General features: G+C 53.8%; 1 protein-coding gene across 6 annotated transcripts in view; it reads right to left on the minus strand.

Annotated features, from left to right (window-relative positions):
* Positions 1-345: 345 nt before the first annotated feature.
* The window catches only part of Jade2 (jade family PHD finger 2), a 49,053-nt gene continuing 25,469 nt past the window's right edge, over positions 346-23,929 (minus strand). For all 6 annotated transcript variants that reach the window (XM_050157781.1, XM_050157784.1, XM_050157779.1 and 3 more), the window contains 8 exons: positions 19,493-19,653; positions 18,641-18,852; positions 16,566-16,733; positions 15,126-15,242; positions 13,576-14,040; positions 8,456-8,573; positions 5,684-5,815; positions 346-4,894 (listed from right to left, as the gene is read on the minus strand). In XM_050157781.1, the coding sequence (XP_050013738.1) occupies positions 4,116-4,894; positions 5,684-5,815; positions 8,456-8,573; positions 13,576-14,040; positions 15,126-15,242; positions 16,566-16,733; positions 18,641-18,852; positions 19,493-19,653 (2,152 nt within the window). In that variant the 3' untranslated portion in view covers positions 346-4,115. The remainder of the gene's footprint in view (positions 4,895-5,683; positions 5,816-8,455; positions 8,574-13,575; positions 14,041-15,125; positions 15,243-16,565; positions 16,734-18,640; positions 18,853-19,492; positions 19,654-23,929) is intronic.

Genomic DNA, 23,929 nt, shown 5'->3' on the forward strand with positions numbered 1-23,929 from the left:
TCCTCAGCTGGTACCGGAAGCCATTCCCTAGACCACAGTGTGCGGCCAGAGTAGGGGCCGAGCAATAATGAAACAAACTGAGGCAGAATTCTCCACTGATTTCTGAGAAGATCCTCCCACACTTTCCAGTAGGGGTGTGGAGCACAGCAGCCTTTCATGGGGCCCTTTACCTCTCACCAGAGGTGTGATTTTGGGTTGCCCCTTCATCCTTGACCCTGAATGCCAGGGGCTAACACTGAAGATCAAAGACACCCCATGAAGACACAGCCCGGCCACTGTTGGAGGCATGCAGTGGGATTCCCAGGTCTCCTGCCCACCCAATGCAACAGAACCTCACAGCAGCCAGCACAGAAAACATTGCTTTATTAACTGAATTCGCCAACACACAAGGAGTGCAGTGGGCTCCTTAGACATAGACCCTGGTGGGGGCCGCAATCCAGAAGCCCCAGTGAGTGAGCAGGACAGGACAGGGCCGGAAACTATGCAGCAGCAGCAGGAGCAGCAGCAGCAACACAATCATGCAGGGCACAGTGGGCACTGGCCACGCGCGGGTGACCGGACATTCTATTGCTCGTTAAGGGTTGCGAACAAGGACAATGTACAAAAAGGAGAAATAGGTCTTTGCGGTAATGAAAAATACATTTTTCTCTACAAAGGAATCTTCTCTAATACAAGAAAATAAATATTGCAACATAAGCCAAAAATAATTTAAAATTGCTCTTTTCAATATATTTTCAATATTTCTCTTGTATATTAACAAATGGCACATCACTTTCTTTGAAACAAAGACAGAAGGTGTCTCCTCCTGTGACATTCATATCACCCTCCCCACCGCCACCCCCAAATGATTTGGATGGAGCACAAGTCTGTGTCCGCGAGGGAAGGCGGCAGGAAGGGCCTTAAAGAACAACCAAAAGTCCCCGACTCCAACACCTCTGGCTCTTTGGCCAATGTGGCCAGCTAGGCCAAGGGCGCGGGAGAGTAGCCTCAAGGACCTTACTACAGAGATCACATATTGTTCTGCGGAGCTTCAGGCGGGAGCACAGGTTGGCCATATGTGGCAATGGCGGGGAAACCCTGTCTAACCTGCTGCCGAGGTTCCTGTAGAATCAGACAGTTGACTCTTTAAGAAACCCTAGCAAGTCCCACAGGGTGTCCGCGTATGCTCACGTATGTGCACAGTGCTCTGCTGTTCACACACACACACACACACACACTCGCACGCACGCACACACACATACTCACTCACTCAGAGTCCAACACTGATGCCCAGGAACCTGGGTGGCTGGTTTCTCCAACGAACCTGTGGCCCATCCACTGCAGATTCTCACACCATGTACGAAGTCAGAGCCCATTTAATAAAGTAAATGAGCATCCTGTCTTTTCCTTTACTTGTTTCAAAACACACCTAATGATACACAAAAAATACTTTCCTTGCACGTTAGCCTGTGTCCTGTGGCGAGAGGGAATGACGTGGAAGGCAGCCAGGGCTGGTGGGAAGGGGACGATAGCCAGAATGAGTTAAAGAGCCTTTTCTGCCTCCCTAAGGAGGGGTAGTGGATGCGGGCAAGGGAACTGCCTCTGGCCTGAAAATGGTGCCTTGGTCTTAGTGTGGCAAAGCCATCTACACCATGGACAGTGGCTTGGGAGGAGCTAAGGGGAGAGAGAGGCTAATGGGGCATTCTCATCCTCCCAGCGGCCTGACACCTCAAAGGTGGAGACAGCTGCCTGAGAGAGACTGCCTTAGGGCTTGGTCTAGTGAAGGAGCCCTCTCGCCAGCCATAGTAACAGACAACTGGGCTTCGTGGCAGGCAGGACCTAGTGGACGGATCGTGTCCAAAGCAGGTGCCAACTGCCAAGAGGCCCAGAACCCAGAGGTCAAAATAAAGAGGCTCTCTGAAGCGCCTCTCTTGCCTGCCCAGCCCTGGCCCTGGGGAAAGAGCGCCAGAGGCCCAGGCAAAGGGGTGGGATGTACCCCACTCGTCACTAATGTCTACCAGCAGCGCCCAGCCCCTGCCCTGGGGTGGAACAGAGTGGTCAGGGCTGTGCCCTCCCTCGCCCTACAGTGTTTGGTTGTTCTTTAAGACCCCATGCCCTTTGCGTCCCAAAGGTCAGACCACCAGGCAATCCAGCAGACGAGGTTGCGACCCGAAGTGACTCAAAGCACAGGGTTAAGGAAGGTCTGTTCAAAGGCAGTAAACAAGAGACTGGGGTGGGGTGCTGACGCCAACACTGCATTGTCACTACTACCAAGATGGGCAGGCAGACTAAGTCTAGGTGGTAGCCGATGCCATCCCGAGGCCCAGTATCCTTGGAGTCCACCCCACGCCCTCGGAGTCCATTGGAATCAGACATGTTTGTCCAATCCACCAAACTGAAGTCATTATCTTTGTTTCTGATTTTGCTCAAACTCACCGTCGTACCTTGATAGTTTTGGAGTCGAGGTGGGTGAAGGTCCCGTGTATTTGCTCTTTGTGTATCTGTGCGGTGGCGATGGGGGAACCACGCTGGATTCGCAGTCAGGATTCTCCCTCCCCAAAGGGGGGAGTCCTCAGAGTTTAGGACCACACTCACAGCGGCCCAGCCCAGGGACCATAAATCAACAGCAGCAGCAGCGGCAGGCAGCGGTCTCCTCCTCCGAGGCCTTGGGCACTTTTCTGTAGGTGTGTGCAACAACCAAGTCTCGGAACTCTGTTGCGTTGCTAACCAACTCCTTTGAAACGGAAGTTCAAGTTGACAGTTGTCAGGTCCGGGCTGTGCTGTGTATTATGGTCAAAATATTCTTTGGCATTCTCAGGATGATTCGACTGGTTCACTGGACTTTTGCAAGGTTCTGGTTGGAGAAGTTCTGGCTTTACCAGTGGTGGAAGTGACCCAAGAGTAATTCGTAAAAGAAAAAAAATCCAAATGTTTTCACGGAATTCCTTTGTTCCCTGAGCTATCACCCTGGGGCCACTCCATCAAAACTCTTCAGAACTACCTGGGGACTTGGAGGAGGAGGGATTGAAGAGGGGTAGGGAAGAGGGTACGTCAAGGAGGGAAAAGGGGGTTAAGGCGCCAAGGGACAAAGGGACACAGGAAGATCCAGCAATACTTCAACCAGCCCCAGCAGGCCAGCAGTGGCCTGCCCTGGGCCCCGGGATCCCACTACACTTGTTGGAAGGATGTTTCCAGAAGGAAACCGAAGAGGAAGCTCATCTCTTAGCAGGACTAGGAAACTTCAAAAGGCAAACGGTCTGGTCTGGCCAGCTCCATGTGGAGAGGGCAGACGGTGGCCAAGACTGGCCCCAAAGGAAGAAAGGAAGTTGAAGCCCCAGAGTGATTCTCTGCAGTGGGCTGATCTGAGCCCCAAGCCCCAGGCTGGGCACTGGCCCTCCCTTGGAGCCTTCCACCTGGACGGGTGGTTGGCTGTTTGGGGAGTCCCCTGAGTAAAAGCACAGCTCAGGAAGGATTCTGGGAACCACTTCCCAGAGCTGCTTGGGCTGGGCACTGGCAGGGACAGAGCAGCAAGGGAGGGGAGGGGGGTTGCGGGTGGGCGGGCGGGCCTCAGATGTTGTGGGCTATTCGGGAGCCAGCGGGCCCCCTGCACCCCCTCAGTGCTTTCTCATAGAAACTCGTTGTGCTTGTGACAGTGAAGAGACTGGGTATCACCCCTTATTCTTCCTTAGGGACCAGTGGAGTGCAGCAGGACACCTCCCCCACACCCAAAACAGACCCCAGTGCAATCTGGGGGGGACAAGGCGGGGCAGGCCCTGGAATGGCCCATCTGCCATGAAATAATGCCCAAACGACAGTCTGTGTCACCCAGTGGCAGTGGGCAGGAGCCCTGAGCTCTCCCTCACCTTGTCTACATCAAGCCAGAAGCCCAGCGATGTTGCGTGGGCTGGGACAGGGTGGCACATAGAACCTGGCATAGCCCCTGGCCAGGGCCACGGGAGGAATCCTAATGTCCTAGGCCAGCACAGAGGAAAGACAACGGAGTGGAATTCAGAACTCTCTCTATATTAAAAATAAAACCACGACAGAGTGGTGGGTCTGGGACACTCAGCAGTTGGAAATGGCAGTTGTGATTGGGCTGAGACCCTGTGGGGGGACCAGGGCAGGGCCCCGGTGAGTTAGGAGGCCAGTACCCCCATGCGAACCACCTCCTCTGCTCCTGCCTCTAAATCAGAGTCGCTCATCTCCTCATCAGAGAAGTAGCCGTCAGCCTCGGTGTCGAAGTGCAGGCTGACCTTTGGCCTCTCGGTCACAGCAGATGACAGTCCCGTCCCAGCGTCAGACCTAGTGCTTGGAGGTTTCCGACTGACCTTGATCTCTCGGGATGGCCGGAGCCTGCCCAAGGGCTTGGGACTCACTGTAGGGCCAGGCACTTGGACATTCAAGTCGGAAGCCACGAGGGCTGTCTCGTCCAGGGTCTCGGAGGCCAGCGGTGGGGGGCTTTCCAGTGCTGCTAGGACAGGACAGTCCCCAGCTGGAGGGCTGGACGGCAAATGAGAAGAGGTCCTCCGTGGTGGCTTTCTGGCGGGTGGTCCTTGCGTGCCCTTGCCACTGCCAGCATCCTGCGCCCAGGGCTTCTTCGGTGGCTTGTCTGGAGTGGTCCGTGCGCTGGGCCCATCCTGAAGCGGGGGTGGTTTCTTTTTGGCAGGCAGGCGAGTGCGGCCTCGGGCCTTCCTGGCAGGGTCACCAGGCCGCAGTGAGGGGTCCCTCATGAAGCTGAGTAGCGTCTCCTCATCCTGCAGCAATTCCTCGGAGAGCAGACCCGGAGCGGGATCCTCCCGGTGCCCACTGTTCAAAGACCACTCGCTCATGGCCATGTCTTCCGCCGTGATGTGCACCGACTGTGCCAACCAGCTATTGAAGAAAGTGCCGTCGATGGGGAACGAGGTGGAAAGACCTGACGGGGGCGAGAACAAAAGCAGGTGTGTATCACCCTTTCGGGTAGCCCAAGACAACCAACCCACCCAGGCAAGACACCTGGTTCTGTCTACCCCTCCCACCAAGGCCACCGAAGAGCGGGGCCAGACACTGTCCCTGCTCGCCAGGGTGACCAACCCCAGGACTGGCTTTGCAAATTGTGTAGCAGAGCAGAGAGGAAGGGAAATGGTGAATTCCTTGCTCAAAGGCTAAGAATTTCAAAGTGGGAAGAGCAGAGAGGCCACCAGGGGGCACTGCGTCTTTACAGGCTGTTCCTCCAGCGGCTTGGAGGAAAGCACCTGTCAGAGATGTCTCCCTGAGACAGGGTGGCCAGGATCAGTTTCAGCTCTGGTCTATTGTGACAGGGACTAGGGGGTCTGCTGTCACTTCTCCTGGTCTCTGGGTGGCTCAAGAAAGGTTGACTGGGGTTGAGCAAACAGCCCGTGTGTGTGTGTGTGGGGGGGGGATGGTGGTGGAGGTGGAACAGGGAGGGACAGACTTCTTGGGGTCTTCCCCTCCCACCACTGGGCTGATTTCTAGGGACCTCTGGGAGGATCCAGCATTCTGGCCAGGGCAGCTCCTGAGCTGACAGAACTATCTCCATCCAGCTAGAAGTCTTGGGATCTCAGGTGAAGGGAGGCTGCGATGGTGTGGGCACCGGCCTAAGTGGCTCTTCTGAGGCGGCCAACTCTGCTTCATGCCGCTGGCCTCCTATGGGGTGAAGCTGAAAGAGCCGGTGCATGCCAGCTCACAAGGGCCCTTCACTTACCCAGCTGCCCCAGGACAGATTCAGGCCCAGCCTTTATTTTCTCTTTCTTCTCGGGGCTGCTGCCCTTGGGACCTTCTCGGCCTTTTCTCTTCGAGTCACTCCTCTTGCCCTTTGTTCGTCTCCCAGGTGGCTCTGGGTTAGAGAAAGAGAGTTAAACCTGAGAGGCAGCCCAGCGGTCCTCCATCAATTGTGTCTGTCCTCCTGGACACCAAGGTTACAGACAGGGTGTCAGACACAGGCAGAGCTGGAGGAGAACAAACTGCCCACGGCTCTAGGAAGGCCTTGGAGTAGGCACAGGAAGTCCTTGGCTTGGACTTTAGTATGATCTACGAAATGGACAGTCCTTGCTGAGTCCTGCGGGGTGACAACAATGACTGGATGTTCTATGGACAGAGTAGGACCAGGAGCTGGACACAGGGCAGAAGAGCATCACCTGGGGCTAAGAGGCTTAGTTTCGGGGCTGACACCACAGCCAAACGCCTCTTAACCTGCTTCTGTGGTGACACAGAGGTTCCAGTTTTGTATCTTGACGCTCGCGTCCCCTTGGTCTACCAAAGAAGGTCCCCAGTTCCTCAGCAGAAGCAGAAGGGTTTCCCGAACACTGTTTTAAATGGGTGCAAGTCGTGTCCTGAGATGTTCTCACCCTGAGAGCCTTTAGCTAGACCCCAGTTTCCTTGCCTGTTACACGATCCCCAGGCATGAGACCTCCCATGTCTCACCCTGGTCCCCACAGCCTCCTCTAGGCACCGTTCCTCCCCTAGGTTCATCCATTTCAAGCAGGGGTAAAGCAGTCTCCTATGAAGAGGCACTGCACTGAATAATGGTGCTTTCTCCTACCCAGGACAAGGAGCTGCAGCATCTCCAGACCTTAGGTTGGGGTGCAGACACTCTGGCGTGTAGGATTCTGTGCTCCAAGGCACTACTCCTCCTTGCTAATCTTAGCTTCCTTGAACACAAGGACTTTGTACTGGCTTTGGGAGTTCTCAGGAAGACACATGTGTGGCCTCCTCCAAGTGCTGTGGTGTCCTCCTCAATACATGTCCCCGAACCACCACTGACCGCACATCCTGGGACACTTTACTTTCTCGCTCCAGAGAGCAAACTGTAAGCAGGCTAGAAAGGTCTGGAGGCTACAGAGCAGACAATTCTACAAGCCCATGACCTGCTCTGACCTCTGTAAAACACCACAGTAATTTCCTTTCTTTTTTCCTTTGATTATGCTGGGTTTAATTCCCAGCACTCATAGGTGGCTCATGACCATCTTTAGCTCTAGTCCCAGGAGATCTGACACCCCCTTTAACATCCATAGGCACCAGGGATACAGGCAGGGCAGGTACAGATATGCAGCCAAAACATTCACACACATAATAAATATAGGTAAGAAAATGGTTCTTAGCCAGGCAGCTGCGCATGCCTTTAATTCCATCCCTCAGGAGGCAGAGGCAGGAGAATCTCTTGAATTCAACGCCTGCCTGGTCGACAGATAGCCAGGGCTATATAGAGAAACCCTGTCTCATAAAACAAGCAACAAAGAAAATGGTTCTTATATAGTCAGGGATGGTCTTGAACTTACTACGTGGTTGTGGATGACCTGAAACTCCTGATCCTTTGGCCTCTACCTCCCTAGTGCTAGGATTACAGATGTGCGCCAGAACAAACATCTGGTTCTATGCAGTGCTGAGGATCAAACCCAGGACTTCATGCATGTTAGGCAAGGGCCCTATCAAGTAAGCTATGCGCCCAGCCACTCAGAGACCAGAAGAGGGCGCTGGATCCCCTGGAACTGGAGGAACAGACAGTTGTGAGCCAGCAATTGAGCACATCTTCTGGAAGAACAGCCAGTGCTCTTAATCCCTGAGTCATCTATCTCTCCAACTCTTTTTTTCTTTTTAATTTAAATTTTCTTTCTTTTCTTTTCTTTTTTTTTTTTTTTTTAAAGAAAGGAGCTCAGTATGCAGCCCAGGCTAACCCTGAACTCAAAATCCTCTGGTTTCAACCTCTTGCGCACTGGGTTCACAGGTATGTTCCATCACATACTTGGCTTCCACGAATGCTGTAACCCCAAAGGCTAAAGGGAACAACTCAGCTGCTGGCAGAGAAGGGGGCAGCACTCCCTCTAATGGCACCCAGCAGCTCTCCTCCTCTTCCACTCAAGCCCCAGAATGACCCACAGGCCGAGTGGGCAGGGGCAGTCCACACCTCCAAAGCTGTCTACCCGGTCATTTCTGCTGCACATGTTCAATATTTGCGTGTGATGGCATGTGTATGTGGGGTGCTAAGCATGTCTTCCTTAACGTGTCCAGAGTCCGTAACTAACCAATGCAATCAACATCAAGACCTTTGCCCCTGATTTCTAGATTTGGATAAATGAATGTTATACCCAGAGAACGAAAGAGGACAAAGAAAATACAGCTGATTGGAGCCTCAATCTCATCACGCAAAACCAGAGAGAAGAAACACACGGCCTCATCTCTGCGCAGCTGCCTCCCTGCGGACTGACCCCCAGGCACGCTGGGATTCAGGGAAGCTGGCCAGCTCCTGCCTATCTTGAGCCCAGCAGAGCCAGGAAAACTGTGGATCTGCACCTGTCCTTATGCAAGCAAAGCCACTGTTGATAGAACTGGGCTGTCCCAGGGAGCCAGTGGTGCCGGAGGGAAGCTTGAAAGCCACAGCTCCAACTCTGGCTCCTTGCCTACTCACACAACCAGGGCCTTGACAGGTTCCCTTATGGGTCTGATGACTGCAATGGAGGAGGGAAGGCGCCGCACCTACCTCGACACAGGTCTTGCTCCATAAGCTTCATCTGCAGGTGGAATATCTGCTCCTGGAGCTTGCAGATGGTATGCTTCGTTCTCTCGCGCCTCGTCACCATGTAGCACAGGTTCCTAACCTGAAGAGACGGAAGAGAGGTTTCTCACCATCTCAGACGGGCCACCCCAAGGAGCCTCGTTGCTGGAGAAGGCAGTGTTTCCGGATGTGGGCCAACCGCTGCTACCTCCCGTCTGCCCAAGACATTTGAGAATTCACTACCACACCCTGAGTGTGCAGGGAGTATCTGGTCTCTCCATCACGTACCTTTCCCAGCAAAGCAACTCCTCAGAGACAAGCATCACTGTAAATCCCAGCACCCGCCCCAAGGTACCAGAGGCACTGTACTTTCAAATGAGCACAATCTGGCAGAATAGCTTTCCCAAGTCTACCTGCTACCCCAGGACCTGAGCCAGGCCCCTGCCACTTCCACCAATGCTCATATATCCGCAGAGACACGATGCCTTATTTTATAAAGGACAGCAACCTCTTACAACCTCTTAACTCTCTCAGGCTGGCAGAGTCCCTACAGCAGGCTCTGAAGTCTACAGGACAGGGACACATTCTTCAGGCTATCTGGAAGCATCTAAGGTCAACCTGTCAGTGCCCCCCCCCCCGTTTTCTCACACACTTCTCAGGCTGCTGAGGCAAGGATTCAGCCCTTGAGACACTCCCTTGGTCTGGCATTTCCTTTGGGTTTATATGGAGCTTTCCAGAAACAGGGACAGCTGTTTTTGACCACAGCTGTTCAACCTGAATCCTATTCCCACCGAGGTCTTCCTCCATCTAGTCCCACGTTGGTCTTCAGGTCTGACTTAGTTAAGTCTCTCTGTCCTTAAGCTGCCTGGGGTGGCCTTTAATTCAAACTCCTCCTTCTTGGCATGAACTCCTCCTAGTTCAAGGGAGCATGGGCAGATCTCTGTTGCGTATGGCTTTCCCCCTTTCCTTTCTGAGACTAGTTGTGAAAAGGATTCTAGAAGATCCAATCAGCCTACAAGCATCAACAGGATGGATTCAGTACGGACTCTCCTGGGATTTTCCATGTGTGTACCCCCAATCTGCACTGTGCACACCAGGCCACCACGGTCCACCCATCACTGACCCCAGTTTTACCAATTCCCATGTTCAGTCCCTTCCTCAAGGAACAGCCCTCGACTTTGACCACTTGGTGCCCGCCTTGGACCCTCCTACCATGGCCCACCTTCCAACCAGCCTCCTCTCCACAATCCTGCACACCAGCCTGGCTCTGTACCTATTGTTTGGGAGGAATTTGTTGAAAGCAACATGGTCTTTCCAGAGCAGAGGAGCTCCCTGACCTAGGACTAGAGGGTAGCAAGGCTTCCTGTATAAAGGGACAGCTAACCCCAGCAGGAGGCCTAGCTAGGCCTTGTGGTGACAGTGTCACGGGGGTGGGGAGAGGCAAAGCCAACCAGCAGGGGGTAGGGGTGGGGAGCAGGCTCTGGAGGTACTCTATTGGGCCCAGGACAGTTGTAGAAGTCATGCCATGACTCGGTCTCGCCTCCACCCACAACTGACCCATCAGTATGTTTACACAGTCTGTCCTGGTGACTGACACCATCTCCCTTCACAGCCTGGTTCTGCCCATCCCCCAGCCTTTCACAGGGACAGTAAAGCCATCCCTCAGCAACGCTCTTGAAATGCAAATCAGACCACTTCCTGGCGGACTTACACCTTCTAGGGCCTCTATATGGGTTGAATTCCCCAAGATTTCCTGCTGGGAACCTCAGAATGGGACCTAAGGGCTGGGAAGATAAAATTAGCTAAGATGAAGTCATCCTGGGTTAGGGTGGGCCCTTTCGTCAATTGACTGGTGTCCTTAGACAAGGCTGAATGAAGACAAAGGGCCAGAGGATGGAGTGGTGACAGAGGTAGAGAATGGAGTGACTGTCCACCAGCCAAGTGCTGCTCAGGATTTTGGCAAGAGACCCCAATCTAGGGACTGACAAGGAGGAAAATGGCAGGGTCCAAAAATGACAGGATCCACCTCCCACTGGTCCTCTCCGTCCCTCAGAGGGCAACAGGGGTGGGGCTCCCACAGGCTCCTGAGCGCCCCTGCCACCCTCCTGGCTCCCACACAAGGTCCGTTCAGCCTCTGGAAGAACTTGTGTAGCCAGAACCACAATCGCGTCCCTGCAGGGCCTGACAGCCAGCGTGGTTGCTAGGGGACATGAGCTGGCATTTGCAGGGCTGATGTCCACTACTGCAATTTTTCTGTCAGCCATGAATAACTGGAGGCTGCAGCGGCTGTGCCCATCCACACAGTGCCTGCCAACGTCCAGGCCTGCGGCTGAACCGCCAGCGAAGACACCCATGCCGGAGCTCCAGGTCTCGCTCCTCTCAGGAGCCCACTCTGGGGACACAGCGCTAAACTGCTTCCGGGGACAAAAGTGACAATGAACCTGCAGTGGGCTAGGTAAGGGGCCTCATATCCCTCTAATTCCAGCACTAGGGAGGGTGAGGCAGGAGGACTGCCATGGGTCTGAGGCTAGCCTGGGCTACCGGGTGAGACCTAGCCTCAAACAGAATAAACCACACAGGCCACTGTCCTTGTGTGACCCCATGCCCAACTGGATCCTTGCTTCCATTTCTCAGAAAAGGAAACAGAAACAGTCAGAGAACTGGGGGATGGGCGGGGGAGACCAGAGTCAGTAAACGGCCAGGCCACCCAAGACCTCCAACTCCAACTCACTCCAGAAGCAGGCCTGAGCTGGCCTGGTGCCCAGGCAAAGGCGGGGCACTCTCCGCTATTGGCTCTAGGCCATGGTTGGAGACTGGGCCTGTTGGCCAGGCCACTGCCACCATGGGGCTCTGAAGAGACCACCTTCCTCTGCTTGGTGATCTTCATTGGTTTGAGTCACCAACGTGTGGTCCTGGGAGGGCCCACGGTTGGGTGTCAATGCTATCTGATAGCTGTGTTCCACCCTGAGGCCTCTGGGAAGCAATTTAGAAAAGGGGCTCCTGTCACAAGCCCCCAAGAGCTGTGATAGTGTTCCAAGTCTTCACACCTCTTCTTTAGAGGCTTAGATAGGTGTCACTCTGCCCTTGGAGCGGTCTGTGGTCGCCCTACCTGCCCTGAGCCTTTAGATCCTGACTGGTCAGCCTTGCCGGCATAGCAGGCCTCGCCAGCCTCAGACAGTAGCCCCTGCATCAGCTGACACCGGGGTGGGAGGCTGAAGGGATAAGAGGACACACTTGCTCAGGAAAATCTACACAACTGTAACAGCCAATATTGCTTTTCTCAACTCCCATTCCCACCCTCGAAGTCCAAATCCAAGGTCAAGCCCAAGGAGACTGAGGTTTCCAATCAGTTCACCCACCCCCCTGAGCCCCAGCAGCAGAACCTGCTTCCTGGGCAGGGAAGGTCTTCCTCAGGAAGTCAAGTCAGGTGGGGGCCATACCCAGGCTGACCAGCACAGACCATGAGGTAATATCTGCTAGGTCCTCTGGGACAGTGATGACCCTGGAGACCTGGAGGGTGGGGCTTTGGAGAGGCCTCAGGACAACTTCCATAGGAGCTGTGATCTCCTCGTGACAGCAGGCTGAACTGCCTGGAAAACAGAGGCTGCAATGCAACCAGCTTTCCCCTCTGGCCTGGCTGAACCATGAACATGTGATTCTTACCACACGGCCTCCTGACCTGGTGGCAGACTTAGTGGCTGTCAGGCAGTGAGGTTCCTCTCCGGCCACCAGGGCAGGGCAGATGTGCAGAATGGGGAAGCCGAGGACAATCACTGTTACTCCACACAGCACTGCACCCATCTGACAGACGGGCTCACTGAGGCACAGAGAGAAAAAGCCACTCCACACAGCACTGCACCCATCTGACAGACGGGCTCACTGAGGCACAGAGAGAAAAAGCCACTCCACACAGCACTGCACCCATCTGACAGACGGGCTCACTGAGGCACAGAGAGAAAAAGCCACTCCACACAGCACTGCACCCATCTGACAGACGGGCTCACTGAGGCACAGAGAGAAAAAGCCACTCCACACAGCACTGCACCCATCTGACAGACGGGTTCACTGAGGCACAGACAGGAAAAGCAGTCAATAACACAGTCCCTCTGAGGCTTCCAATCAGGACTGTCTCCTAACACAGCCCAGGGAGAGATGACATGTTACCTGGGCCCATGAAGGACACTATGACACGATTCTACAGTTCTCTGAACCCTAGAATTTAACGTTCAGAAAGGGAAGGCCACAGCAGCTCCTGGGATTCAGAGGGCTGGTCTACGGATCCAGACATTGTTCACCTCCCTCAGCCCCACAGGTACCATCAGGGCCCAAGCCACACCTCTATCCTGTATCCTAGAATGAAGACGGACGTGTTTGTATCTCTCTCTCTCTCTCTCTCTCTCTCTCTCTCTCTCTCTTGGCCTGGAACACCTCTGTGGGGGAATGCCTGATGTTAGGCGTCACCTTGTTCCCTGTGCTCTAGTGCTCTGTCCGGCAGTCCGTGGAGTCACATCCACCATTCACCCCTGCCCGCCCAAGTCCGGCCAGGACAAGCTTGCCTGGTAACTGGACAATTCCAGTTCTCAATGCCTCAAGACAGAGACGTCCCGGGTAATACTGACTCCTCTGGTCCTAGTCACCTTTCACAGAGGTCAGAGTGGGACTAAAGGCAGTGGTTACTAGAATCCTTCCCTCCTGTCCCCATAGGCCACCTTCACCAAGGCCTGGGAAAAGGCTGGAACAAGAGAGACTCAGAAGTCGGGTGGTGGCAGCGCACGCCTTTAATCTCAGCACTCAGGAGGCAGAGATCAAGGCCAGCCTGGTCTACAGAGCATGTTCCAGGACAGCCAGGGGTGTTACACAGATAAACCCTGTCTCAAACCCCCGCTCCGAGAGAGAGAGAGAGAGAGAGAGAGAGAGAGAGAGAGAGAGAGAGAGAGAGAGCCAAAGACCAAGAGTCTGCAGAATCGGTCTGTGAAACACCATCATCCCATATTGTCTTCTAATCCTGGCAGCCTTCCTGCCCGAGCCCTGACTGCTCCAGGCAGGGCACATGGAGTCTTAGCCAAGGTCTCAGGCAAAGCCTCTGACCCACCGGGGCCACTTACCCTCTCCAGGTCCTGCCGCAGATGGGTAAAAAGCTTCAGGCGGCGATAGAGGACATCCTGCTCCTGCTGGGCCAGGTTGTCCACCTCGTCGGTCTTGGGTGTGAGCAGTGGTTGGTTGGCATTGGCTCTCCTCTTCAGCTTCCAGTACTGGTAGATGAAGTCCACCAGCGCTTCGGCCAGGTCCAGCCGTTCGGCCACCTCCGCCGGCTCTACCAGCTCATAGAAGTTTTCCTCTAGCTGCTGCAGCCGCTGCTTGCGTAGGGTCACCTTTTCCAGGTCCTCGACGGCCTGGCTGGGCTCCACGGGCTCAGGAGTAGGCTCATTCCGAGGGCCCCCGTCACTGTGCTCCTGGCAGAGTGACTTGAACTTGACCTCATCGTTGTCAGCTAATATAGTCCGCATTTCCAGGCCTCGGTCAAAGGCGCACGTGACGTGGAATGCCGTGATGCAGGAAGGCATGGAACACTGGAGAGGGGGGCAGGACAGGGTCAGGAATCAGAGGAGCCCCAGGAACAACGGTGGGTGCTGGGGAGAGCCTACGTAAAATGGCATGGGCTCCGACATCTCTATGTGGAAGGAGCTTTGGCAGGAAGAACCCAGGAGCCCTGGGGCAGCTGGAAAGGTAATGGAACAAATCCCAGGTACCCCGAGGGAGCCAACAACCAGAAGGTGATGACTCTCCTGGGGACAAGATGCCCTGTGCTGTGGGAAAAAATTACTTTATGTCCGCTGAAGAGGGTGAGGCCTTCTTTATTACATTGCCATTGAAGCCAGGAGTCTGCCCCAGTTCTGCTCTCTAGGAGCAGCTGGACCCCTCCCTTCTCTTGTCCAATCAAATGGTGGGTGGACCACGCCTCCCAGCCTTGGATGGGGACTGGACCACTGGAACCAGTTCGTCAAGAGTATACCCAAAGTAGGTACCACTGTCACAGTGTCTAGAGTCCGCCTGGAGGGCTGATAAATGGGGTGGAGGCCTATTTGCAAGATCAACTGTGTTCCTGGGGGAGATGAGAGGGATAAAGGAGGCCTTCCACCCCCATAGCATAGACCAGAAGGACCACAAACCCTGCTTTGTGAGAAAAGCAAACCCACAGCTCCCTCCAACATCTGAAAACCTTGGGTTATCCTAATGATCACCAAGAAGAGAGCAATCATCACAGGTAGACCAGTAAGCCTGTCTTTTGTCAGGAAGGCCCATTTGCTGAACTGGAGAGAAATCTAGATTTCCACTCCTCTCATATGTCAGGGCTACAGTCTGAAAGGCCAATGCATTCTTCAAGTCCAGAGACACTTGCTTTCGTAGGGAAAGCAAAGTTCTTAGCATTCCACAGGTGGGGTCTGTCCCTATTCCTTGGAAGCCTGGGGACATAGGAGATGTCCCTTCCTGATTGGCGAAGAACCAAGCATGGCCCTAGCACTGAGCCTCTCAGGCCCATCAGTGGTGCAGCCACAGGGGACAAGCGGTGGTAACAACTGGGGCCTTAGTTCTCCTAGGCACATCTGTCTGATGTAAGAAGTTGGCTTGGGGTAGCAGGAAGAAGGCCACATACCTGGATACAGGTGCCCGTGCACTCTTTGCAGAGGCTGCAGGACAGGGCCCAGCGGCTGGCTGGAATATGTGAGATCTTGGTAATGGGCTCCATCTTCTCTGGACAACCAATGCTGACCTGGGCAGAATACATGCAGCTGCATCAGTGCCTAGTGGGAAGCTGTCTGTTGTAGCCAGAGAGCACGCAGACAGAGCCGTGGTTGAGCTCCCAGGTCCCAAGTCCTCCCTTACTCCACAACGGGCAGAGTTTGAGGTCTGGGTTCCCTACCCTGGCTCACTTGGATCTAGCCCCAGAGTGTGTATGTGTAAGAGTGTAGCTGGCTAGAAGTATGTCCCTGGGAGAGCAGGCTCTGAGACAGGTACACGCGTGTCTGTGTATGTTCATGACCCAGCACAGGTGTGGAGGTCAGTGGACAACTTGCAGGAGTCAGTCCTCTCCTTCCCCATGTAGGTCCCGGGGATTGAACTTAGGCCGTCAGGCTTGGCAGCAAGCACCTTTACGCTGAGCCATTTCACCAGCCCCGGAGGATGGGGTTCTTAATAGGTCAGCCCGTCTCTGTTGTAACCAGGAGAGAGGGAACTAAGCGGTAGTCCTGGCTTCCAGATGCAAATCCGACACAAACAACCACTACCCCAAGAATGGCAAGGTGGACCTCAGTGGTTTGGAACCTCTGGACTGAGAACCAGGAAGGGAAGAGCCACATGCTAACAGGGTCTCCTAGCTTGCTACTAGGTACCGTCAGCAATGCACAGGTGTTGCAATACAAAAGAGCTGATCAAAACCCTTGTGGATTTTAGCATCTCTCGTGTTAAAGAAATGGATGGTTACTGTGGACCCGGCCTGATGTCCAAGGCCCTCCCACGTGACCCCAGCCTCTGCACCCCAATCCCAGCCAGAGGGCAGGCCCACTCACTACCTGACTCCCGGCTGTTACCCTCTAGACCAGGAGATTATCTGTGTACCCCTGCTTGGTTTTGAGACAGGACGTCATATAACCCAGGTGAGCATCAAACTCAAGATGCAGCTAGCTGATAATCTTGAGCCCATCACCTTCCACCTCCATCTTCCAAGTGCTGGATTTGCAGGCATATGCCAACAAGTCTGGGTTCACTCTGATTTTAACCAAAGCCTTCTTTCGATGGATCTCATAATCTGAGTCCTTCCTGTTTGACTGAAGTCTGGACCTCAAATCATCCCTCCTGAATGTCCAGGAGCTGGTCACTTGACTTCCCAGTAGACATTGCACCTAACCTAAGACCAGGTCCACAGACAATATTCCTGGTTATTCCCAAACCTGTCACTGAGCCTTCACGGGAGCCCAGCAGCCCTTTCTTTTCCTATACGCTCACCTAAATTCTGCCAGGTCCATCCCGAGCTCTCCACACCCCTTCCCCATGTTCTAGTCGCTGAAATCTTCTAGCTCCCATGCTAGATACACACCTCGGGAATCCACAGGGCACAGCTAACATGCACCCACTTGGTCCCACTTCTGGTGGGCTTCAAGGCTCCTCCTCGCTTGGGGCAGAGCAGGCACTTGGGCTGGACTCCCAGGGCACACGTCCGGCACAGCCAGCTGCCCGTAGGCACCTTGAGGATCCCGTAGCATGCCTGGGAAGAGAGCAGGTGGTCATGGGTCAGGGGCATTGGCAAACTGTCTATGTCTGGTCAGCAACTTGCCAGTGGTGCCAGCTCTGTCTCCAGGCAACAATGGGCAGCCGAGTGTACCTGAGGGTGTCCTCATGCTCTGGTAGAAAGGTGGGGGCTGCTCTCTGCTGAAGACCTGTGTAGCCACAAGTTCCTAACCAGCTTGGGCTATAGGGAAAACCTCAACTGCTTCCTAAATTGACCACTCCCCACTTCTCCTGTTATGCCACAGTGTAGGAGAGACACATGGACCCAAGAGCTGCTGCGTAGCTCAAGTCCCTGCTCCCCAGCTCCCCAGGATCTGTTTAGTTCAGCTGTAGTGGGAACATGTGCCTCAAAGCTGGGGGCCAGAGTGGGTCCCCTGGCTACAAATCTGGGAACAAGGCTACAGATACAAAGGACCTAGACCTCAGGACCTGAGCTTGAGAAAGGGAGAGCTACAGGTTGGAGAGATGGCTCAGCAGTTAAGAAGGTTTGCTGCTCTTGCAGAGGATCCAAATTCAGTTTCCAGCACCCACACTGTGACTGACAACCATATTTAACTCCAATTCAAGGGGTTCAATCTCCTCAGGTACGCGTTGGGGAATATTATTTTGAGGTGTGTGACTAACTTACTCTGCATTTGTTTAACTCTGTGAATTTGTGTTGCTGTGTCTGTCTAAAACACCTGATAGTCCTAATAAAGGGATGAACAGCCAATAGCGAGGCAGGAGCAAGGACAGGTGGGGCTGGCAGGCAGAGAGAATAAAGAGAGGAAAACAAGAGCACAAGGAGAGGAAGACACCGGGGGCAGCCACCCAGCTACACAGCAAGCCATGGAGCAAGAAGGAAAGAAAGGTATACAGGCTAGAGAAAGATAAAAGCCCAGAGGCAAAAGGTAGTCAGGATAATTTAAGAACAGCTGGCAAGGAACAAGCCAAGCTAAGGCCGAACATTTATAAGTAATAATGAGACTCCATGTGTGTGATTTACTTGGGAGCTAGCTGGGTGGCAGGCGCCCCAAAAACCAAAAGAGTAAAACATCCCACAATAGGCACACACCTAATTCATTCACATACACGATGCAAAACACCCTACACATACAATAATAAAACGATTTTTAAGAAATAAAGGAAGGATAACTGTGGGCTGGGGAGATGGCCTGGCAGTTAAGAGGGGACAGAATATGGCAGGACACAGGCTACATATGAAGGCCGAAGGGCAGTTTTGTGAGTCGGTTCAATCCTTCCACCTTATATGGGTACTGAACTCACGTCACCAAGCTTCCGAGTAAGTGTCTTTACCCACTGAGCCACCTCACAAGCTTAGCCCTATTATCTTCCAGTAAGCAAATAACTTACCATAAACAATTTGCTTTTTGGGGGGCGCCTGGGGTAGTACTGGGGATGAATATCAGGCAAGCACCCTACCAGAAGGTCATACTTGCATCTCTGCTCTGACTGTTCCCATTTGTTTACAGTTTACAAAACAGAGCCCCCAGAGAAGCCAGGAACTTTCCCCGGAGCCTCCTGAGCTGTGAAGGCAGAACCACGCTTTGAAATCAGGCAGCTTGGCTCTCTCTCCATCACTACCTGAGGCCACTGTCCCTCTGCAAGGTCAGGATGTGAGGAGCTGGGGACAGTTTTCTGAGGGGAAGACCCGAGAAAGACACAGAGAAGAAGACAGACTCCCCAAAGGACCCTTGCTTAGGTCTGGCTAGCAGGACTGAGCCAAGGAGGCCCCGGATGTCCCAGGTACTGCCAGGCATTTGTGTTACTAACTTCTCTGTCTCTAGTCCTCCTTAGGGCTGTTGGTCCACAGTGCGCATGCTCCTATAACCAACTCAACCAGCGTCATCAGGGCTCAGGGAGAGGGCGACAGGGTCCACCCACCTGGTGCACACAGACGTTGCACTTGTCACAGAAGACCATCTCGTTGCCGTCCTCGCCTTCAGGGGAGCGGCACACGTCACAGACGACGTCCTCATCGTACTCGATGCCCAGCCCCTCCTGTGTCTCGATGGCCTGGGCCATATTCTGGTGGCACAGTGTCTCCAGCTCCTCAAGGACGCGCTCTAGTGTGAGCTCATCCAGCTCGGGCCTCTCTGCGGGCGGGACAGCAGAGGACACCATTAGCAGTTTAGCAGGCTTTGCGGCAATCAGGGCAAAGGTATCCGTGGTGTTAGGGAGAAGGCTCCGTCCAGCCATCTACAGTATGACTGCGGCCTCAGCTCCATCAAGGACAAATGGACCATCTAATCCCAAAGGTTCCTGCCCATCACGGCTGCTTCACTGTCTACTCGGAGGGCCCGTGACCACTCCCTCCCACTGTATGGGAACAATGAAGGGTGTCTGTGGGATGTAGCTGGCTTCATGAGAGATCCGCTCCTTACACTGTGTGTATATTATCTGTGTCCACTCAGACAGTGGCCAGGCTGATCTTCCCCGGGGACATGTCAATGGGCTTCATCCAGGAAGCTTCACGCCCATTAACACTGTTTCTACCAGCACGCTAACTTCACGTGTCATTGAGCCCTGTGAATTACTTCTTACTCTTACCTCTGCCTGACAACTGTAGATACCCGGGAGACAGAGACAACAAAAGACACACCACACAGTAAAGCTGTAAGGATGTCCCCCAGTCACAGCCACTGCGTCTCTGGAGGTGTAGATGCTATCCAGGGCTGGGAAGAAGACGATACCTGCTGGTTGTGATCATACACCCGGTGCGGAAGGATCACCTACCCATCTCCTTGAGTTCTGAGTTGAGGAGTTCCAACCAGTAAGCATCGATCTCATCCAGGTCGTAGCGGCTGCCTCCTGGCCAGTCAGGATGGGCACCCTCACCAAGTGTGGGGCTGTCTGGGGACACCTGTGTAGGGGGACCTTTCAGTGGTGGCAGGAGCCTGTGAAGCCAAAAGAGGGAGCGGTAAAGGGAGGGGCCTTAGCTGGTTCTCCTCAGTCAACCTGGCTGAGGAACTGGGGACCCCAGGGAAGACATGAGACGCTGATGCCCCACGAGGCCCGCCCCTTGTATCCATCCCCTCTTTCCATTTCTTTCTATGTTGCCAGTTTGCCTTATAGACTCCATTAACTATGCATCTACAGGAATAGCAGACCCTAAGGGCCATAAAGCAGAGTGAGGTCCATGTGGGAATGACATCTGCCCTGCCCAGTCAGGGCTATTCCCACCCTGGACCAGCCCCTGCCTGGGGCTCCAGGTGTCCCAAGTGCCATCCTGGGCAATGCCTTGTGCCAACTACTTGGGGACAAGTGAGATAGAGCCAACTGGACTCTAGACATTTTGGCATACTTTTCCAGGCTAGGACCAAAGACTGTCTCCATGGCTTTATAACGCCCAGCCCCTCCTCACCAACAGCCTAGAGGTGTCATGGTTTTAAGTTAAAATGAGTTTGTCTGCTTTTCTCAGAAGTTGAATCTCTGTACGGTTCCACTGTACAGCCCAGGAAAGGGCTTTCTGGATTGAAGGTCTCTTGCCACAGTGAAATGCTAACCACACACCTTGACCCTCCCCAGGGACCACATAGGCATCCTGCTTCTTACTGCTTCAGCCTGCCTCCCTAAACAACCAAACTCGCAACACCAGATCAGCTTTGCCTCCGGGTCAGGGACCTGTTACAAGCACCAAAGCTCCATCTGACTGGGTCCCCAAACAGAATCCCACTAACACAATCTACCTTAGGTACTTGGTAAAAAAGAAAGCACTTGGCAAAGTGCTGGGTAGCGAGGGAGGTGGGCTGGTGTGTGTGTGCGTGCATGTGTGTGTGTGTGTGTGTGTGTGAGAGAGAGAGAGAGAGAGAGAGAGAGAGAGAGAGAGAGAGAGAGAGAATGTGTTAAGATCTCTAGATGTCAACCATCCCTCTCCTCCTGAAATGGGAAGGGGCATTTCGCCTCAGATGGGTGGGGTCCTCTTCACGCATCTGTGTGCTACCCATCAGATTTTGAGCCCAGTTCAAAATGCCAGCCCTTCCCATACCCTACTGGTTGCCATGGTTATTGTCTGGAGCCTGGCCTCCATCTGGCCAGCCCTGCCAGGCCTGAGAGGCCTCACACTTGCCCGGGAGGCCTCCTGGGGTCGGAGGCAGGGCTTGCCAACGGCTGTGACTCAGCTCAGGCTGGGTAAGATGGCATGGGGACAGGACTAGAGTTTCAGGGAGGGCCCCTGGCTTCAGGAAATGCCCTGGTGTCAGCAAGGGGACAGGAAGGATGCTAGGCACAGAGAGGCAGGGGTGCAAGCAGGGGGAAGACTGTAGGCTTAGAGGTCATTAGGACCAGGGACAGGGAAGGGGCCAAAAGTTAAGAGTCAGCACCACCATCCCACTTCAGAAGCCCTCATGAGAGGCTTAAGTACCAATGATGGCAGGACCCTCCTCCCACACCAAGTAGATGATTCCAAATAGAAGCCAACACTATGCCCTCAGTCTAACCAAATGCTGCCTTTCCCAAGAAACTGTCACTCCAAATGAACATCTCTTAAAAACACAGCCTAGCATTCGGTCACACTCCAGCTTTGTGTGTGCCTGAAGCACACGCTTAATCAAGCGTCTCAGCATCTTTATCCGAACAGCCACCTACTGCGTAACACACACCAGTCACACCTGCCTGCTTCACGGGTGCCACCTGGGGAGCCAGGGCTGAGGGACACACACGAGAAAGAGCATCTCCTACCAGTCATGGACTGACCTGACCCTGAGCCACGGCCTCACCCTCAGACACAGCTGGTAGACATGGGCTGGACGGGATGGAAGAAAGTGCTAAGAGCCACAGGGGAGAGCAAAGACTCTAGCCCAGAGAAGCAGACAGACACCAGAGGTCGCGTTTGCCCTGGACCAAGTCTAAAGGGCCAGCGCAAACCCTCAGTGACAGATTTTAGTCCACAAGGTGGGCAGAATTGCCCAATGGACTGTTTGGAAGGGGCGGATAGTCGGGCTGGGACGTTTATGGGCGAGAGCCGTCAGGCTATGCTTCATGCTCTCACTCTAGGCCTCGCAGGGACAAGGGACAGCCCAGGGTTTGTCACTGTGGTCTGTCATTTCCTGGCCCGGTGGCCTACTAGGCCCCATAGGAAATTCCCCAGAATTTCCCAACTTCCTCATCTATAAAATGGGGACAGTACTATATCTACCCTATAAGTGTGATCACCAAAGGACGGGGAGAGGCTTGACTTGGGAGGCTCTCAGGGTCCCCCAAGGTAGTTGTCACAAAGGCTTGCAGGGGGCTGTGCAGTGAGCGGGGAGGCCCCCAGGCAAGTGGTAGCACTGATCGTGGGGAGACTGGGAAGCAGGGGTGTGGTTCACCTGAGGACACATTTGCCTACCTCAGTACATCTTCCCTGAGTATGGGGAGGCCGTGAATATCACTCCTGTCAGCCCAGCACGGCTGTGAGAATCGGGGCTGGAGAGATAGCTCAGGGGTTAAGAGCACTGACCACTCTTTCAAGGGACCCGGGTTCAATTCCCAGCACCCACATGGTGGTTATACCATCTATAACTCTTTTTTTTTTAAATATTTTTATTTAACTTTATTTAATGTGCATTGTTGTGAAGGTGTCAGATCCCCTGCAACTGGATCTTCAGACAGTTGTGAGCTGCCATGTGGGTGGAAGAACAGTCAGTGCTCTTAACCACAGAGCCATCTTTCCAGCCCCCCATCTGTAACTCCTAATTCCAAGAGGATCCAATACCTTCTTCTGGTCTCTGAGGGCATACACACATACCCATAAAACAAAAATAAATAAATCTTTCTCCCCCCGACGCCCCCCAAACAGAATGCTGTGGGTGTACTATATCCTTGGATATATACTAAGTTCAAGACTGGCCTGGGCATATGAGACCATGTATCATGAAAAAAAAAAAGTGGGCTACACCAACCAAATCAGATGAAGGAAGCTAGGACCGGACACCAGGAGGTCAGGACAGCAAGGCCCCCCCCTCCATGGCATCAGATAAAATTTCCCACACAGAGACCGAATGAAGCCAAGCCACTGGGAGGGGGGGTGTAGAAGCAACCGTAATAAACGGTGATGCCAGCAGACATTCCCAGAAGCACCTGTCATTGACATCAGGTGCAGAGGTCACACTCCCAGGTGACTCCAATCAGGACTTGCTTCTCTGTTTGAGCAGCTAGCCCGTCCTCTTCATCCCCCTGGCCTTGGCACATAAGGTGACAAGCTGGTGTGAGAATTCTCATGTAATCCTGAGTCCCACATCATTAGGTGACCACTGGTATCAGCATCATCCCAGTTTCACGGAGGAACAGACTGCCTCCGAGAAGTCGGGCCATAGTTCTCCTGACTGAAAAGGTCAGGGTATGAAACTTACTATACTCTTGGCCCATATTACAGGCCCCAGAAGGGATGAAGATAGTAAGAATGGATTGATTCATCGATCCACCCACCCGCCCACCCACCCACCTGTCCGTCCATCCATCCATCCACTCACCTACTCATCCATCCATCCATCCATCTGTCCGTCCATCTGTCCACCCGCCTACCCATCCACGAACCCACCCAACTACCCATTGTATACTCCCAGGCACTCCAGATGGGCCCAAGCTTCCCGACACTGGAGAGCCCTAGACTAGTTCACGTCACTGGAGGAAAGGCTTTCCCACATCCATTCCTTTAGAGTTGGTCTGCTTCTCCACTGCCTGCAGTCCTAGCACAGGGCTTGCACGAAGCAAGCTCTTCATAGATGTGGTTGCCAGGAAGCAATGGTGTCAACGTCAAAGGAACGGACAGCTGTGACCTGTGCCCCTAGCTTCATCTTTCAAAAGCCATGAAGCTGCCAACACCAGGAAGGGGCACTCACAGAAACCGCCCAACTCAGGTTAGCTGGTGGCACAAGGAGGCCAGGCCACCAGTCCCCTCAGGTTCAGAATGAAGTACTGAAGCATAGTCTGTAGTTTAAGGCAAGACCATTTGTGGTTACACCCGGGCAACAGTCTCTGCCCACAAGACCAGCAGGTTATGAAGCCCTAGAGAACTCTAACCCAGCCCTACAGGACAGACTCCTCAGCAGGTGACACCAGCGACTGCTTCCTAGGCCCCTACTGGGTGATGGGCACCAGGCTCCTCCCCGTAAGAGCTGTTTTAAAGGGTAATGACTTAGAGCAATTTTAGGCATGGCCTATTCTCATGTAAGGGACGGTCAAAGTCTGGAG

This window comes from Alexandromys fortis, unplaced genomic scaffold, assembly GCF_014885135.2.
Source record: "Alexandromys fortis isolate MF-2015 unplaced genomic scaffold, M_Fortis_MF-2015_v1.1 scaffold_103, whole genome shotgun sequence".
Taxonomy (NCBI): domain Eukaryota; kingdom Metazoa; phylum Chordata; class Mammalia; order Rodentia; family Cricetidae; genus Alexandromys; species Alexandromys fortis.